The following is a 19749-nucleotide window of genomic DNA, read 5'->3' as shown; positions in this document are numbered from 1 at the left end:
GAACAAGAAGAATCATTTAATATGTTAAAAGGAGAATTAGTAGAACGACTTTATTAGCGCTTTATGATCAAAATCTTATAACTAAATTGCAAACAGAGTTGAAAATTTATTGTTAGCGGTAGCATACTATAGTCGAAAGGATAACACTTCTATACTGGTTATAATTAACGCTTTTACAAAATTTATTAATATGTCAGCTGTGAAGAATACCAAAACGTCTACTACTATTAACGTATTTAAAGAACATTTTAGCTATTTTGGTAATGCACTAAGACTTAGCACGGATAGAGGATCATGTTTTTCTAGCAATCAATTTAAAACGTTTCATGAAAGTCGTAGTATAAAGCATATTCTTAATACGGTGGCAACACCGAGAGCAAATGGTAAATTCAAACAATTTAATCAAACAATATTTTAAATATAATTTCAATATCTTAAATATAATTAATGGGATGAATGCTTAGGCGGTATTCAGTTAGGTTTAAATACAACTATTCGTAAAACTATTTAAAAAAAATATTATTCGCTTATAAAATCCGTAATTCATTTATGGGACAATGTGTACGCGTTTACAATAGGGTCTAAAAAAAAATTGTGAAAAGACGTTTGTGTGTTAAAGGTTATTACCAAATTAATGATTTCATAAATGATAACACGCCTTGGGAATGAAATGCTCGCTCCAGTCTGTTTCAAAGGTATCATTGTCACAAATAATTAAATATTTGTATTTGTTTAAAAAAATAAGTCCCGCTGAGTTTCTTGCGCCGGTTCTTCTCAGGTCTGAGCCACTAACTTTAGTGAACTGGTGGTAAATTATTTGACGTTCAGAAAGAATAAAACATGTAACTTTTTATTTTGAATAAAAAATATTTGAGTTTGAATTAAACTTGAATAAATAATTGATAGCACATAAAACATAATTAACGAAATATTTTATGACACTGAGAAACGGTTGTCTGAAAATGCACTCGTAACGGTTAGGGATGAGGTTAGTAGTCAAATTATAGAAAATCAAATAAGTAAATAAACATAGATGCAATCGATAAAATAATCAATGGACAACTTTTCAACGAGATGTTTCTAGCTTCGAATCTGAAGAAAATAGTAATGACACAGAGTAATGAGTACCATGCTAATTGTTAGTTACAGATGATTACAGTGGCAGACTACAGCTAGTGCCAGAAGCTGGCACAGATAGTTTTTTTAGCAGACTGCGCAGATGTAGGCTACAGATGTATCAGAGTCATGATTAAATGCACAGATGACAGAGGGCAGACTATAATGTTGTGAGCTGAGTGGTGAGTGACATTGATGGCATGGATATCCCCAGCAGATTGCAGCATTCATAGGCCCGTGATTTAGTCAGTGCAGAGGGCAGACTATAGTGTTGTGAGCTGAGTGGTGAGTGACATTGATGGCATGGATATCCCCAGCAGATTGCAGCATTCATAGGCCCGTGATTTAGTCAGTGTAGAGGGCAGACTATAATGTTGTGAGCTGAGCGGTGAGTGACATTGATGTCATGGATATCCCCAGCAGATTGCAGCATTCATAGGCCCGTGATTTAGTCAGTGCAGAGGGCAGACTATAGTGTTGTGAGCTGAGTGGTGAGTGACATTGATGGCATGGATATCCCCAGCAGATTGCAGCATTCATAGGCCCGTGATTTAGTCAGTGTAGAGGGCAGACTATAATGTTGTGAGCTGAGCGGTGAGTGACATTGATGTCATGGATATCCCCGGCAGATTGCAGCATTCATAGGCCCGTGATTTAGTCAGTGCAGAGGTAGAATGTGAATTGCTATGGGTTCGCCTGTGTGGCGGAACTTTGAGGAGATGGCTCTTAGCTCTGCGCCTTGTCTACCTAGGATATTTAAGCGGTACGTAGATGACACTTTTACAATTTTACCTATGGAGAATATTTACATATTCCTGAACCATCTCATTTCTATTAATAACAGTATTCAATTCACAATAGAATTACAGGCAAGTAATTCCTTAGCTTCCCTTGATGTGTCCCAATGACACAATAGACCGCACAATATATAGGAAACCACGCACACGAATAGATACCTCAATGGTGAATTGCACCACTACCCTACACAGTTATCTACCGTTGGCAAATCTTTGTTTCAGAGAGCGTCTGCGACGCTGATCACCTAGGGGACGAGTTTCGCTAGGTGAAGAATTCCCTTCATCAGAATAAGCTGCCAGTTTACCGCCAGCGTTGTCAGAAGACCAACATCCTTGAAGTCACAAGCCAACCATACCAGAAGGCCAGATACAGTCAGCTCATTCTGCAGGAATCCAGGGCAGTACGCGAGGAAATTAGGAAATCGTTGGTGGTAGTCAACTGACAGACAAATGCCACCTCAGTCTGCCCGTGACCGCGGACTACTGTAGGGTGTTTGAGGCATCGGGCCCCCAAATATGCTCGATTGGTCCGGTTAAAATAGCTTCATTTACAACTTTGTTGTTTTTTTTTTGATCATGGAGTAAATAGTAAACAATTATTAAGTGTGTGTGATGCTAATTAATAAAATAAATTTAATTATTACTATTGTATTATGTATGAATCAGATAAATTAAAGTATTGTTTGCTAAAAGTAGTATACGTTGCTTAGTTAGTTATTTAATGTTAATGCTGTTGCGAGAGGACTCGCCTTTCTTCAGGAAGGCCGAGCTGTTAGAGTTTATATAAAGTACATATAATTGTATAGACATTATTTTGTATACTTGTCGGTACTTGTCAGTGAGTCATATTATTTAACTACCCGCTTATACTATAATTGTCTAAGGTTTCTTATGAAGTGTTTCTAATTTGTATGACAGTCTAGTCTGAGACGTAGCAGTGGACGAACGAATAAACCTTTGTATTAAATTATACTTTTATTCTGAGCCCCTTTATAATATTTTTATTGTGTTATTTTAAAAACGCTAACCGCTTCCGATTTTTAACAATACCTTAATTAATAACTATATCGAAGTTACCTCGAAAACGGAACCTTTAACAAATCGACTTTTTTTAGTACACTAACAATTCATATTTCAGTTCAGTTCAGTTCTTTATTTATGGCGCTTCGAGCGTGCCAGTTGAGCACTAATCACTTCGCCAATGTCACGTTGTATGGAGAATTCACATTTCATAAATTATTATTGTTACATAGTTACTAGCTCTTCGTATATGACACATTCTAAGTGCCCGAGGTATCTTTGACAGCAGGTATGGTGGGTAATATTGAAACGATTAGCGTAATCTTTCCTAATAAGTGGACTATCCAACGAAAAACATATTTTTTTGTGTAAACAATTGTTTATTTGCTAACAAAAAAATTTTTGTTTATAAATAATTTATTTATCTAATTTACATTTTACATATGAATAGTCAGCCCAGATATTTTTGAGGAAAGTACTAGTAGAAGGTATTTAGGCATTTTATAAAATTTAATTGTGTATTCACTTCTATTTCTTTTTATAGCTATTAGAAACTCGCAGTAAGCTGAAACTATATTAAAGTTCTTGTACCACGCGTAAATAATAAAAGATAAAAATATTGAGTCAACGAAAGCGAATCAAAGATCAATTTCGTGTCATATCATAACCATCTATCTTAAAAGACCTATTTTGTGGCCTCTTAATATTTCTTTTATCTTGGAAAAGTACAAATTTGCGAATAATGAAAGTATAAAGGATTCTGCGGACAGACCATTGTCTGAAGTGTCTATTATTAAAAAAATATATCTGTCAAGTGTATCTTTTTATTAGTATGAACAATACAATACAAAATTTATTAAAATAATTGTTCATATCGTAGCACACTTACAAAGTGTCTAACTTTGCTGTTGACGGTCGTGGAATCGATTCCAGCTTGAAAAACATGTTTATATTTAAAAAAAAATATACAAGTGCGAGACGGGCTCGCCCACCGAGGGTTCCGTACAAAAATTGGAGGTCTCGAGCTTTTTCTGAAATTCAAGCTTAGCTTAGCCAGCTCCCTTACATCTGATACCTCACTTGAACTTGGCTATAATAACAAATTTTACCCTCCTTTTAAGGCTATTATTTTTAGGATTTAACCACAATCTATAGTTTATAGATTTTTCCTGAATTAGTACTATCTATAGATGCTAGCTGTCAAATTTCCTAATTCTAAGTCAACCGGAAGCATCCTATGAAAGTAAATGTAAAAATAAGATTTTTCAGGAAATCAAGGGACCGTAATTTTGAGTATATGGTTCGAATTTCAACTCGATATCTCCAAGCGTTCCTGAGATAAAGACTCTTGACAGACAGTATACAGATAGACAGACGGACAAACGGATAACGAAGTGATCTTATAAGGGTTCCTTTTTTCTTTAAAAGCTACGGAACCTTAAAAATATGGTATGGTAATATTAAAATATTAATACGATATATTAATATAGAAAACAATTTAATATTTTATACCTCCTTTGTGCATTTCTGAACATACTTTCTTTCAGCCTTGAGACGAACGACTATATAGAACTTAATAATGAAAAAAAAAATTTAATAGGTTCTAATATTTAAATCCTGACAATTTGCATATATGTTACATATTATAAGAGGTCGTTACGTGAACACGAGTTACTCTATTCAGAGTATCTAACTATGCAAGAATCACGAGCCACTTACAACGAGCGACAAGTGTTGAGGGTTTAATGGAATTTCAGATTAGTTTAGTTTATGTAGTCATAGAACGAATTGATCTTGAAATTAAAATAATAAAACATATTCCGTAAATTAAAATAATAAAGTTTTAATAAGAAAAAAATGCACATATTTAATACTTATCTTACCAAGAAATGCATTGTTAAGCTTATATTCAATTTTCTTTTATATACATATCTACTTTTTTTTATGACAAACGTTTTGCAACCAAATTTGCAACTAAATTACCCTTCTAGATGATGAAGATCCGTAAGAATAACAAGAACATATACAAACTTTATTTTAATTGAGAACTAAGTGTACAGCAGGCATAAAATTGCATATACTCTTTAACATATATGTATGTATGTCTGTAGATATAAATGTTTACATTAAGCACAATAGAGAAAATTGCATGCTTTCTTACATGAGACTTAACTCGGCAGTGCTGCTACAGCGAGCGTTATGGTTATTATAGAAGCATGGAAATGAGTAATTTTCCCTTTCCCTATTGTTTCGCAACCAGTGCGTAGGTGCCATAGGTATATTTTCTCATAAAAAAGATTAGATGTTGAAAATAAATGTCAAAATTAAGATTTACGTGTTAATGTTTTTATAGTAAATACTAAATAAAATGTTAGAAGTTTAAATTTTATATAAAACATTGTAAAGATAATAAAAGTTTTTAGTAGCTTTACAATCTTTAATATCATTATTCATTATTTAAAATAAAAATAAGTATACTATATTGTCTGTATATCATTACGTTCATACATAACTTATTTGGTTCAAAACTCCCACATAAATAACTTAAACGTAATCATCTGAAAGCGAAGAGCTTTACAGATACTTACTTAATTTATCACGTGGCGTCGACGTTAAAATGACTTTTAATATTTGGTAATCTTTGACTATATTCATGGAGACTTATTATTATATTATTACTTATCTATACAAATTTGGGATATATTTATTCTTATATATAATATATAAATACGAGGGGCATTCAAAAAGTAAGTTTCGCTGGTCTGCCATTTTTAATGAGCACCATGTAGCGGGCTCACACTGAACATAGTTTCAGTTCTGGGTCTGCTGGTAAGATCGGCACCAATATTGATGACTGAAAATAGTTTTTTTAGCAGTCTATCCTTGACAACAATGGAGGTATCATTGGAAAACGTGTCCAATATTGAATTGCGTGCAGTTATTAGATTTTTTACTGCTAAAGGACTAAATGGAAACGATATTCACAGTAAATTAGTGCAAGTTTACGGTGACACTGTATGAGTGTGCAAATGTGCGACGATAGCGTACGATGAACAGCGTGCAGGACGGCCAAAAACAGCCACTACGGACGAAGCTATCGATGCTGTTAAAAAAATCATTCAAGATGACAGACGACTAACTATTGATGATATTCTTGAATTGATTCCTTCTGATATTGAGATTTGCCGAACTTCAATCTTTACAATCTTGAAAGATAACCCAGTTTACCGCAAAGTGTGTGCAAAACAGGACACGTCGTTTTTAAGGAAGGTTTGCTTAAACTTCAACACAGACATAAAAAATGTATCCAAGTCGAAGGCGACTATGTAGAAAAATAGTTTATGTTTCAAATAATAAATAAATATGCCTTTTTTAACCTAAAAATTGTTTTTAACATCATTAAAAAAATAGGGAAACTTACTTTTTGAATGCCCCTCGTACATTGATTAAAGTAAATTTTAAACAAAATATCCTAAACTTCATTTTTGTAGATCGTACGAAAGTTTTTTTAAAAGATATAGATAGGATATTACATAGATACATTGCACTTAAAACAACTTTTAAAATAAATGTTTTTCCAGCGTCATTAGCAAGTGCTACACGAGTACTCAGCGGTTACAGCTGTTAGGCAAAATCTCGTCATCGTCGCTTTAATGGACCTCTTTTTCGCTGACAGTATTTTTATATTTTTAAAACACTATAAATTTTTGATATATATTTAAACCTCATTTCTCTGATATTATGAAATATTATTATATTATAGGTGTAATCTTGTTGTGGAGCTCTAATAAATTATTAAATTTAATAACTTACATACACCTTAATTTTATAACGCCATATTATTAACTTTTTAAATTTCGTTAGCGTCCCGTTGAGGATTAATTTCGTAAAAGCTATTTATTGCTGGCTGGTGGCGTAACTTTATAAAGAACTTAATTGTGTAAATTTTTAAACGTATGTGAACGGTAAGTAGATAATTAATTACCTACCATAAGAGAGAGAGAGAGATATGTACTTATATATTACATATGGATATGGGTACGACAACATATCTATCAAATAAATAGACTTACCTTGTTTTATTCATATAATAATTTTAGTACATATAAAATACTAGCGGACCCGGACGCGGCTACGCCTGCTTGAAATATAAGAATATAATTTCTATAGAAATATAATTTCAATCTAGATGAAATGATAAAAGTGACTATTATATTTATTTTCATAAGGATGAATATCAAAATGACGCGGTAACGAACGCGGTCGCGTAGCGACGACGGTTGTTATTAACATGGCAGAATAAATTGCATGTCAAATTAGAAAGTATTTTAATTTATTAGTATATATGTGTAATGTAATGTTATATAGCCTATAGCACTTCTGAAGAATGCAGCTTTCATACAAATCAAAAACGAAGTAAATCGATCCAGTAGATCCAGAGATCTTAGCGTTCAAACAAACAAACAAACAAATAAACTCTTCCGCTTTATTATATTAGTATAGATTTGCAGATTTTATTATAAGAGAACACTTCCCGATATATCTTAAAAAATCATATATATATTTGTTTCATAATTTCTTAAATTGCTCACTATTTAGTTAGACTGGTATCTATACTAATATAATAAAGCGGAAGAGTTTGTTTGTTTGTTTGTTTGAACGCTAAGATCTCTGGATTTTCATCCTTATGAAAATAAATATAATAGTCACTTTTAGCATTTCATCTAGATTGAAATTATATTTCTATAGAAATTATATTCTTATATTTCAAGCAGGCGTAGCCGCGTCCGGGTCCGCTAGTCTCTACATATAAATGTAATTGAATGTCTTTGATTTCAAATTAAAGTGTAAGTGTAAATATCTATCTACACAATAGTAAAACACAAATAAGTGATCTTAAATTTTGTCTGTCTGCTTGTCCGTCTTCCTGTTTGTGCGGGGTAATGTCTGAAACGGCTGAACTGATTTTTATGGTACTTTTACTGGAAGAAAAAGTAGGTCTTAGAGCAACATTTAGGATATGAATTGCCGCGAGATGTGATATAACCAAACATTTTTTTTATTAAATACGACAAAAAAATTAAAACATATATAACAAATTATTTTGTGTATAGCTCTGGCTTTCCTAAATACACTTAAATAATATTTTAAAAAATATTGCATAGTCAAAACGAGAATAGGTGCGTGCAGTTCGGTATTTCAAGTAAAAATAAAATAGTAATAGTGTGTAGTGGTTATAATACTCTTAAATAAAAGATTCTCTGTCTGTATTTGTAAAACGTAGTTAAGAGCTGAACGTTTTGCCTATTAAAGCAATTGTGACTTCCCTCGGTTAATAATTCAACAAATACGTTGTGGAAGCGCGGGCAGAAACAAAAGTGGGTCAACTTTAGTTTGGTATTTATTTAAAGCGAATGTTTTTTTTTTTTTTTGTTAGAATATCATTATTTTTTTGTTATAACATAAATATATGGATTATTGGATTAGGATATTTACAAACCCCACTTGTTAATTAAGTTATTTGAGGTCGTCGTGGCACAGGTAGGTACATCGTTTGACTGTAGACACGACGAATTTTGATTAGATTCCCATTTGGAGGAATGATTTTTTTCATTCTCTACCTTGGATAAAAGTTCCACTGCGCATTATACAAAAATTGGGCGAGTAATATGGATCAGAGTGTCCGTAAGGTCTGCTTACGGACGATAATTTTACATGATAGAACGAAGAAGTTAATTCATATTTTTCGATAGACTCACATTTATTTCACTCATTAATTTATATATTTTATTACTTAAAATGTGCAAATTAATTACAAAAAACAATGAATGAATAGATGAGTTACAAGCTGTACTCTTAGGCCGATCGTGCCTCTCCATTGTTTCGCGCTCTCGCTTGCACACTCGGTTCACGCGGAACGTGACAATGAATCATGCGTTTTAGTTCATGCAACCAACGTTCATCTATTTATAAGACAATACCACGTCAAAAAAATATGTAATTAAACTAATTTAATATTTAATACTTATTATTTAATAATTTCATACTTATTAAAACACCATATTTGTTGTTACAGGTATTGCCGGGTCTTTATGTAGGCAACTATAGAGACTCGAAGGACCCCGTTCAACTAGATAAATATAAAATTACACATATACTTTCAATTCATGACGCAGCTAGAAGATTACACGCGGTGAGTAGTACCTATGTCCTGATTTTTTGAAATATAAATTTTATATTAAAATACATTTTATGAAATAGCGAACAATATTGGCTAAAGATAGTTTGTTAATATCAGAATCATTTTAAAATTTAAGCAACAACTAGGTAACAACTGTGTCTCTAACAAAAAATAATATTAATTTATTTATTTTTAATATGTATATGTATCATGTTTATTCATATATTTAAATAATTCCATAGATTATGGTAGGTCATAAATTGTATTTACATCTTTTTTATTGTCTAGACGACGGTTTCACGAAAGACGTGTCGTAAAATGTTCACGATTCTCCATTTGCCCTTATACGGAATTGTATGGAATACAATAATATGGCCTCATGTTTTATTTACTAAAATGGTGTATATATTAGACTTTTTAAAAATAAAAGCTGGTTAGACGTGTTTTGGTTTCACTCTCCATCCTGCACATAGCGAGGTAGGGTAACTCATTCGCCTCGTTACTAAAGCAATGAAATTAATATACTTATATTAAATATTTTATTTCCTGGAGTGGGGTCCGACCTGTTGCGTTTACAATCGGATGCTTGTGCCCCTGTGCCACGGCTAAAAAGACCAGGTAGACAGTTTAAAGACTATAATAATAATGATATTGAATCTTAAATTTTTATAATTATTATAAAATTTGACTTTTAAAATTGAATCTTTTTTCTTAACAATTTATTGACGTTTTTGTATTGAAAGCAATTTATATGGTATCTTAAATTCACTATAAATTAAGAAACTCAATATTTTTTACGAAATACGTATCTATTTATATTTTAATTTAGAATTCAATCGCAGTCAATTTCCCTTAACGGCCCAATAAATGAAGGTGAACGACCAGCTTTCCGTTAACTGATCGTTATTATTTGCACGGGTTAGATTACTACGATCGGCGGGGAACTTCGCCTTTGTGACTCCCTCGGGGCCGCTCTCTCGACCTTACTATTTTGTAAAAAGTAGAACCACTAGGAGGTTTAATAAATGATTTGAAATAAACATGTAACTACATACATGAGGCCGTCGGGGCGCAGCGGCACAAGGGTGTGACGCGACGGTTGTGGGTTCGATCCCTACTCGAGGAAGTGAAATATTTATTTACGTTTATATTTCCATTTCTTCGCCCTGGTGTCGAGGCAAAGCGCGGCGTTGAGTTCTGCCACTGAAGACGCCATGCCTCCAGAATTCGGCAGAAAGTAGGGAACGGAGTGTCTTAACACTAGGTTTGCTCTGCCTACCCTGCTGTATGCGGGATACAGCGTGAAGCTGAAAAAAAAAAAGTAACTACATGTATTAGACATGTTAATTTGCTCTCTTTGTTGGTTGGTTGAGTCATTATAAACACAATGTGAGCCTGCCTGTTTAAAAATTCTAAGTATTGCATTTGAATTTCCAATTTGTCATTCTCGGTAGCAAAGGGAAACATTTTAATAGAATCAACGCGCGTCAAAGGAAGTTCTAAAACTGTGTAACATAGATACATAGCTTCAAGCTTTATCCCTAGCGGGGTAGTCAGAGAGAACGGAGCGCCAAACGCTAGGGTCTCTACATACCTCTTTCACCTCGTCCACTGTCATCAACCTCTTCAAACATGCCCTACGGGGGATCCTCAGGCTTTTTACGTGACCTTCCTCCAGTATCTTTGATATTGTGTTTTCGAAGGTCAACCGAGGTCTCCCTCCTTCCTCCCTATTTTGACAGTATGCCGACAGACTAAATATCTCATTTTTTCCTATTGATTTTCATTTTCGAGCACCTAATATCCAACCTGTCGTGTTTAGTCATACAGTTGTGCCATTAAGCCATAATTGTCCTCTAAACGTGTACATCGTTAATAATAAAAACAATATTAGTGAAAAAATTATATAATGAAATTACATTTACACCTCTATACTTATCACAGGCGTTCTTTACAGGACAAACACTATCTATGCATTATGGCTTCTGATTCACCGGATCAAAATTTGACGCAGTATTTTAGCTTATGCAACGATTTTATACACGCCGCTAGATTGAGGGACGGCAACGTTTTAATACACTGGTAAGTAAGCATGAGTGATAAAAAAACCGGTTAAGTGCGAGTCGGATTCGCACACTGAGGCTTCCGTACAAATTTCAGGATTGTAGGTCAACGGAGAGAAGCACTCGATTCACTAATTTTATATGTAATTACGAGTTACGAGTTTGTAATGATTTTTTTCTATGAATAACTTATAAATTTCCAAATTATATATAAAATTTGGTAATTTATAGGGCATTTGGAAATTTATAGGAAATTTGGAAATTCCGTAGACCTACAAATATCTGTGGGTCCACGGAATTTACGGAAAATACCCTATAGGTTTTGATTATGCAGTGGATTTCATACAAAATGCAGCAAAATGGAAGCATATATATGTGCATCGTAAATTTTGATTGAATTGAATTAGCAGCTTGATATTTTCTGTGCCTTTTTCTTTTTCCTTTTTCCCTACCTCCACGAGATTTCATGATAAATGGTCTTGATAGACGGACAGACGGACAACAAAATGATCCTATAAGATTTCCGTTTGTAACTGCCCAAAAAAATAGCTGCTGTAATAAAGTTTAAAGGACAACTATTTTCACACTTTCCCTTTCAATGAACTAGAAACACTCCCCGACTGAGATAAATAGGTCAAGGTATGTCGATCCGTTGGCCTTAAACTCAAATTTTATATGAAAATTAAGACGCATTGAAATTTCCGAAATTCGTCTTATATTAATTGTTATTTAAATAATATTGAAATATTGGCAAAAGTAGGTGAGGTATTATGAAGAAACGACTAGTTCTATAAATTCGAGTTATCTGCTACGACGCATAGGAACTACCTGTTTTTAATTTATAGCTTAACTTTTGTCATCGACTAAGCTTATGTCCTGCCGATAATAATAATAACGTCTTCTTATTTTATTATTCGTGCAGCGCGTATTGGTTGTTTCGTTACTAAAACACGCAAACTCGTAAAATCTCGCGGTAGAATCGCGAGTATTCAATGTAAAGCTAAATGATTTTCTTAATATTTTGTTCTTGATAATATAATGCTTATTAACTATTATTATTCTACATTATTATTATATAATTAGTAAAAAATACCACAATTTTTTGACATATATTGTCGCAATGCTGGATTATGTAAAATTCATATATATTTTTTCAGGATCTCGTTCTCTTATTTTTATATTAAATCATGTTACCTCAACATCTGTCACATTTACATATACGAGCTTAGGCTAATCCAGTACAAATAGAGGTATTTTGTAAGACTGCTTTGGCGACCTACCAAGACGATGTTTTTATTCAGTTAGACATACATCTACATCTATACCATCGGAGCAAATCTGACTCAAAAGATAGTGGTTTTCAATTATTTTCTATATTGGTAGAGTTAACTTGCCGGAGTCTAGGATAGTGTCTGAAGCAATTTGACGATTATAATAAGGTATATAAACTTTGATTATTGCGCAACATGGAAACCATACTGTAAAATACGTAAAAACTAAACTCAAACATAAATAGCAGTCGCTATTAACAGAAAAAATATGTTAAAGTTTTTTTAGAACAGTTTCGTAAAATTAAAAATAGAATATTTACTAATAAAAATATATTATAATAAAATTAATAATGTGTCCAGAATTCGGCGGAAATTGGGGAACGGACTCTCTAAGCCCTAGGTCACCTTTAGCTACCCTGCTGTGTGCGAAATACAGCGTGAAGCTGATTTATATAATTAATAAGAAAATAATAGAAAATATGCTTTTGTGATTTTACAGTAAGTAAAAGTAAACACCATATATGTGTATGAAAAAATAAATAAAAATCATGAGAATTAACGGAAAAAATATTTTAAATGCTTGAAAAATATCGCGCAAAACTCTTAAAAGACCTTATTATAAGCATGCAAACAATTTAATGCCCTAGTTCCAACAGAAATGCGGAAAAAGCTACTTTTACGTTTTAATTAGTTTCCGTATAACCGACCTCGACCCGTTCAGTTGTGATGAGTGCAATGGACAATGCAGATTCGTTTTTATTTTTCACAATCACTTCAAATTTTTTATATATTTATGGAATTTAATTTTGCCGAAGCTACTTGGTACCAAACTCAAAGACTTAATAGATTTTTTCTCCAAAAAGTAGACATATTATTGGAATTGTGAAATAATTATTTGCTTGTTTTGACTAGACCATGATTATGAGGTGATGTGTTTCAACACTTAAGTTATGAGTCTACATATGCCTAAAATTGAGAACTGAGTGAACTCTCACTATGTTTCCAATAAGGTATTTTGGTTAATTTTTATTTTATTTTATTTTTATTTTTATTTATTTTTAATGTAGATGAGTCTGTGGTCGCGCTCGTTGCATCTACTGCTTGATCTAAACTTAACGTGCTTTTTAACAATCGGCCTACGCGTCTTATACTAATTGCAGCATCACACAGTTCATTCTTAATATTTTATTTTATTTTTTGATATGACATTAAGCACTAAAAAAATTAAAAAAAATCGTAGATATAACGCTGTTCTTGGTGATATAACAGAACAATTCGTTATTAATTCAAACGTCGCATCAGACGAGAGTGAAAAACATGGAGATCCAATATCCGGTTATTGTTTATATTAGAATATAAAGTTTTTTTATATTAGAATATTTTTGTTCATATCTTTTATTGATTAATAAATTTTATTTTTAAATTCTTTTTTTCAGTTCGTGGCCTGTCGTGGCGAATTCGCACAGTGTGATTGTACCGTACTGTAAATGCGACTCTTGTGCGACGTACTGCTTGTGGGTTCAATTCCCACTCGGGGAAGTGATATATTTATCTAAATTTATTTTTTCATTTCTTCGCTCTAGTGTCGAGACAACGCGCAGTGTTGAGTTCCGCCACTCAGCATGCAATGCCTCGGAATTAGGCGAAAAGTGGGGAACGGAATGTCTTAACACTAGGTTCCCTCTGCCTACCCTACTGTGTGCGGGATACAGCGTGAAGCTGATAAATTATTTTTTCTGTTTTTTTTTATCACTCGCCCAGTCTACCTTTTTGCATTTCGCTTTATGTACCTATTTAATATTTTAATAATTTTATATCTTTTATAGACTTAAAAATTTAACCTTTTTGTTAATTTAAATCACATCAAGAGAAAATACTCAAAAAATAATTATCTTAAGAAAAATGAAAAAGCTACTCTTGCATTGTATCGTCGAGCAACAAGGGTATGCTTGAGGCAGTCTTAACATGCTGTTGTGCGCGACCTTTTGTACCTCTGATGCTATAGAGCGGTAGATCTTATTGTTTAAAATATTCTTGGCAAAGTGTTTTATGCTTCTATTTTCTACGTAAAAATGTTGATGGTAGATTCGTTTGAGCTATCTTGTTTTTAAGTAAGATAATGGCACGAAGTAAACAACAAGAACCAACGAACGAAACTCTTTCTAATATCTCATAAAAAAAAGAATATAAATATATTCTAATGATGACATTTATTACAATATATTTTTTGCCACCATTAATAATTTATTAATATTAGAACTTCTTGATGATATCTAGCTAGAACATTCTTTTCAATTGTTTCTTTTTACCTTCCTTTCCTTTTTGTTTCACCCGTATCCTCTAAACAGTTTTTTCTTGTAGTTTGGCGGGTATGTCTCGGAGTGTGACGGTAGCTGTGGCATACATTATGTCAGTGACGCCGCTGACGTGGCGGGAGGCTCTAAAAGTAGTTCGCGCTGGGCGTGCCGTTGCCAATCCCAATCTAGGATTTCAACGACAACTGCAAGACTTCGAAACGTACAAGCTGATAGAAGTAAGTTAACTATAATCTAAACTATAACTATATCAAACTCACACATAGATAAAACTCTTTAATGCTTTAAAATGGCCATCCTGGCGCAGTGATACAGTGTGTGACTATGAAGCGACGGTGATCGATTTCCACTCGGGGAATTTAATTATTTTGTTTTTCATTTCCCCTGCTCCTTCCATCTTTCGTTTCACGACTGCTATGCAAACAAGGTAAAGCCCGGCGTTCAGTTTGGTGAATATTCGACAGAAAATTGAGAATAAAATGTCTTAATACTACCTGCCCTCTAGCTACAGCGTGAAGTTAAAAAAGAGTAAGCTAAAGAACAATTAGTAAGAAGAATTTTTAAATTATTTGCAAAAAATTCAATTGTGGAACGATGCTTTGACACTTGCTTAAAATGATTTAAGCAAAAATTCAATAGTCGAGCAAGTTTAAATTTAGCACACAGGTAGAATTTTATATTAGAATATGTGAGAACGATTGTAGCATATCTAAATCGTCAAGTCGCGTCGCTCCCTTCAGAATGTAGGCTTAAAAATTTTACAGACGGCATTAACTATGCCAACTCACATGGAAGACTAAGATTAAAAATATGTGGGACAATAAATATGTAAACATAGCCCCATAACGTGTCAGCAAAGTAGGGCCGAATATTAGAGTTGTATATTTAGAATTTATGAAAATGTAAAGTTTTAATAAACATATTAAGTAAAAACTTACAAAAATATATATACCCCGGGCAATTAATAATGCATTCATTAAAGTTTTCGATGACGCGTAAACAATAATGTTAATCAAACAAAAAAAATAGTAGTAATGAGAATATTGTCGAAAAAAATCTCTATTAATCGCCAGAATAAGGCCAGTCGTGGCGCACGCCAAATAAAATATTTACTATTTTTAATTTCTTCGTTCTGGTTGTCGATGCAAAAGGCGACGTTGAGTCCCGCCACCCGACATGCTTTGCATCCAGAATTCTACGGAAAGTGGGGAGCGGAGAGTGTTAACCCTGTGCTCCCTCTGCCTACACTCCTACATGAGGGATGGGATATATAGGAAGGAGAAACAAAAATAACTTTGCTAATAAACAAGCTTGATTTAGTAAGTAGGCAATACGGTATAAAAGTGAATATTAGTGTTAACGTCACAAACGTGCACAAAGTAGGTGCAGGGGGCTTAATTAATTAAGTTGGCGCGTTTAATCGGCAAAGTGATGCTACAATCAGTGCGCCATTCGTTTCAGTCTAATTACATCACTATTATGTAATACTGCGGTTTTGTAGCGTACTCTATGGGAAGTGCTTCTGGTGAAATTAAATTTTCCAATATATTCGTATTTAAGCACTGTAGCTCTTTGTTAAAACCAAATGAATATATTTTTTTTTTAATATAATACTTATAATTATTGGCTTTAACCATTATACTTCCAGTCAGGATTAAGTTTTTACTTTTAAAGGAAAAGTCCTTTATGACTGTGATGGATTGTCTCTGTAATAGATCTAAAGTGTAGAAGTCGGTAACCGATTACACAAATAACGAAGATATAAAGAAAGGAAACGGACATAAAAAGAGAAGACTGTGAAAAATACGTTATCAAACCAAGAAACCACATTGCCGAGCTTATCATATCATATAAAAATATATATATTATGCAACGAAACCTAACCGGATGAGTATTAGAGAGCCTGAAAATATCTTAGATAACCCACGATGAATGAACTATCCGATAAAATAATTCAACTTTCATAAAAGTGATATTATTACAAATAGATAAAGTTATAGACTATTCCCCTCTAGTTTATTGCCACTAAAATTTTATTAGAAGTGCACACGCACTTTAATCTAGTATTCCTATATTTCATTCGACTCTATTTTATGCGGGTATCGGTGTTGTTTGTGATTCAGTAACTTTCTGTTACAGAATTGCTAAATTAGTTCATATCTGATCGATCAACAGTGAGACTTTTGTTCAAATTTAATTGGAAGGAGATATTGATCCGTTATTAAATGCCAACTATTTTTTTCTATCAGTTTCATGTAACAAGTAAACTCAACACTACATTTCCTCTGCCTAAGAGGGAACTTAGTGTTAAGACACGCCGTTCCCTATTATCCGCCAAATTCTGAAGGCATTTCGTGTTGAGTAGCGGCACACACCGCAGCGCTTTCTTCGATATCAAGGCGAAGAAATGAAAATATTTCATTTATTTCTTTGAGTGGAAATCGAACTAGGGGTTCGATTCGACCTGTCGCTTTTACAGTCGCTTACTTTTTCCCCTGCAGCACGACTGGCTTCAAATTCCAAATATTCAAAAGCTTCTTTGCCCCTTCCGAGAAATAGTTAAATTTAAATATGAATTGGAAATTATGAATAGGTACATTTATCATTCTTTTTTATTATTTTGTATAGGAACGGAGACGTCTTAAGGAACGTTACCCCTCCTTGGCACTGGCAGACAGTGACGTAGCCGAATGTCGAGTGATGCTTGACTCTTACCAGACCATGCTCAACCAGCGAACCATTTGCGAAGGGAAATGCTCAATGGGCAGGCAGTGTCCCACTGGTACGTAATGAATTAGGCGGATGTTGGCATTTAGATAACCCGTATCGCAGTTTTGGTTTTCTTTGATTTGCAATTTGTTTACTTTTCTCTTCCAATAAACCAACGAGAATCTTTTAATATAGGGGAAAGGTGTAGGTCATCACCTTAAGGGAGTTTTTACTTTTAAGTTAATTTCATTGCGATAGCAAAGGATTCTCACCACGAGGGTTCATCTCGTACACTTTTCCTCTACTTACTTTAATGTTCATTTATGATATATGCATAATTATCTTTAATATGTATGTTTCTGTTCAACGGAGAGTATATTGCAAGACGATATTTATCTCTCTTAAGTGTGGAATAACACTTTAAAAATGTTTAAAAATATTATTATAATACTTAAAGTATTTAGCATTAGGAAAAAGCGTGATAAATAGAGGAATATGGAATGTTAAAATTTAGCTGATTTAATATGATTCACTGAGATTAGCTCTCTATTTATATACCTGGTGTATTATGGTTATTATGGTGTAACTTTATAATTATAATCTTTGGTTTAGAATCTAAATTTGTGGTTTTGGATTAGTAATTGATTTAATAAAGGTTTTATATTTATAACACTTCAACATTTAAATAAAATATATTTTAATACATTTTATTAATAATCAGGTCATTGGATTTTCTTATTATGATTATATTTTTAAAGTTTATTTTATTGGTAGTTTGTTACGCCTTGTTAATTTAGAAAGTAACAAGCAATGAGAATTTGACAAAAGTATATAAAATGTATTTATTTTGTAATATTTGTTGTTACTGGTAAATGGCAATCCACATGGGATTGTTTAAAAAATTGGTCTTAATTCGAAATATTATTTCTAATTCTTCTTTTAAAACTATCATTTATGGAACTTTCATACAAAATATTTCTTAAAATCTCTTTATCATAATTTATCTTAACCAATATTTTAACAGCTCCATAAAAACTTTGTGAATTTTCATCATCGAATAACATAATTCAAATTATAAATTATATTATACTTCTTAGATTGGTTATATTAGTAACGTAACTATTATATTTCGTAGGTTGTTAACAGTTTTCTAGAATTATAAAATAAATTATAACTATACACGTTTTATTTCTTATCTGTGGACCCTTTTAAAACAAAAAAAATATGGAGATTTAGCAACTTTAATTTTTTAAAATTACGTGACGTCATTTAAAAAAAACAGTCTTAGTGACCATTTACTATCTAAATATTCTAATAAATTATTTGTTTACTATGTGATTTGCAAAAATTTTTTCTATTTTCTTAATCTCAATAAACTCTACTTGAATTTGATATTTTCATATATTGGATCTAAAGGCATAACTTGAATCCGATTAGCGTTCCTCGGAAACTCTAACACAGTTGCAGGAACTACTTCCCTACGATCTCCAAATAATAATTAATTTATCTCCAACATAAATGGTAATTATGTTTTCAAAAATATATTTTATTAAATCGTTTTACGCACTTTACACGTTTGGTGGTCGAAACAAATAATCATACTAATTTATATACTCTTTAAAATATTGCACTTCATTATAAGCAATAGATACTTAGATCATTAAGAAAAAAGATATACAGTAAGTAGACTTACAATGTTGGTATTAGGTATAAGGTTCACATTTAGGGCTTTAGCGATATTGTACACCTGCGGTGTACATATATTTACAAATACGATTTTATGTATATGACAGACTGGCTGTAGCTTTTTCATATATTTATTTCTGCTTTATACGCTCGTCCTTTGTAAATATTGGTTTGCACTTTTATAGACACACATTACACACCTAAACAAAAAGTCATTTAAGATTAGCTTCGTAATTAACCACGAAAGACTAGTTATCTACTTTTGGTTTTCTCACAGTTTGCAAAGACCTGTCTAACATTTTTATTTCGTATGATATAACAGTACTCGTTCATAGGAGTGTGCAGAACGAGTTCGAAACGTCAGCCGCGACCGCGAAGGCCGTCCACAGCGTCAAACGCCGGTGACTCTACCGGGATGAAGAGATCGCCGTCCACCCTGTCAACCACGTCCACTGCGTCCGGCTACCGACCGCGGTCCTCGCCCGCAGGCCTTTATAGTTATACTGGAGGTAAATGTCAAACAATAAGAGCAATTTAAGTTTTTTTTTTTTGAAAATTTGTTTTAACTCCCTGTACCTAATTTTGATTTAC

General features: G+C 32.9%; 1 protein-coding gene across 6 annotated transcripts in view; it reads left to right on the top strand.

Annotated features, from left to right (window-relative positions):
• Positions 1-19749, top strand: part of LOC146537611 (dual specificity protein phosphatase 22-like) — a 33309-nt gene that overhangs the window by 7540 nt on the left and 6020 nt on the right. For all 6 annotated transcript variants that reach the window (XM_085188786.1, XM_085188793.1, XM_085188789.1 and 3 more), the window contains exons 2-6: positions 9010-9126; positions 11072-11196; positions 14810-14981; positions 17392-17545; positions 19494-19667. In XM_085188786.1, the coding sequence (XP_085044912.1) occupies positions 9010-9126; positions 11072-11196; positions 14810-14981; positions 17392-17545; positions 19494-19667 (742 nt within the window). The remainder of the gene's footprint in view (positions 1-9009; positions 9127-11071; positions 11197-14809; positions 14982-17391; positions 17546-19493; positions 19668-19749) is intronic.

Source organism: Heliconius melpomene, chromosome 7, assembly GCF_056956725.1.
Source record: "Heliconius melpomene rosina isolate 202511_hmr_F chromosome 7, ASM5695672v1, whole genome shotgun sequence".
Taxonomy (NCBI): domain Eukaryota; kingdom Metazoa; phylum Arthropoda; class Insecta; order Lepidoptera; family Nymphalidae; genus Heliconius; species Heliconius melpomene.
Note: the sequence above shows the minus strand (reverse complement) of the source record. Positions and strands in the feature narration are given on the sequence as shown.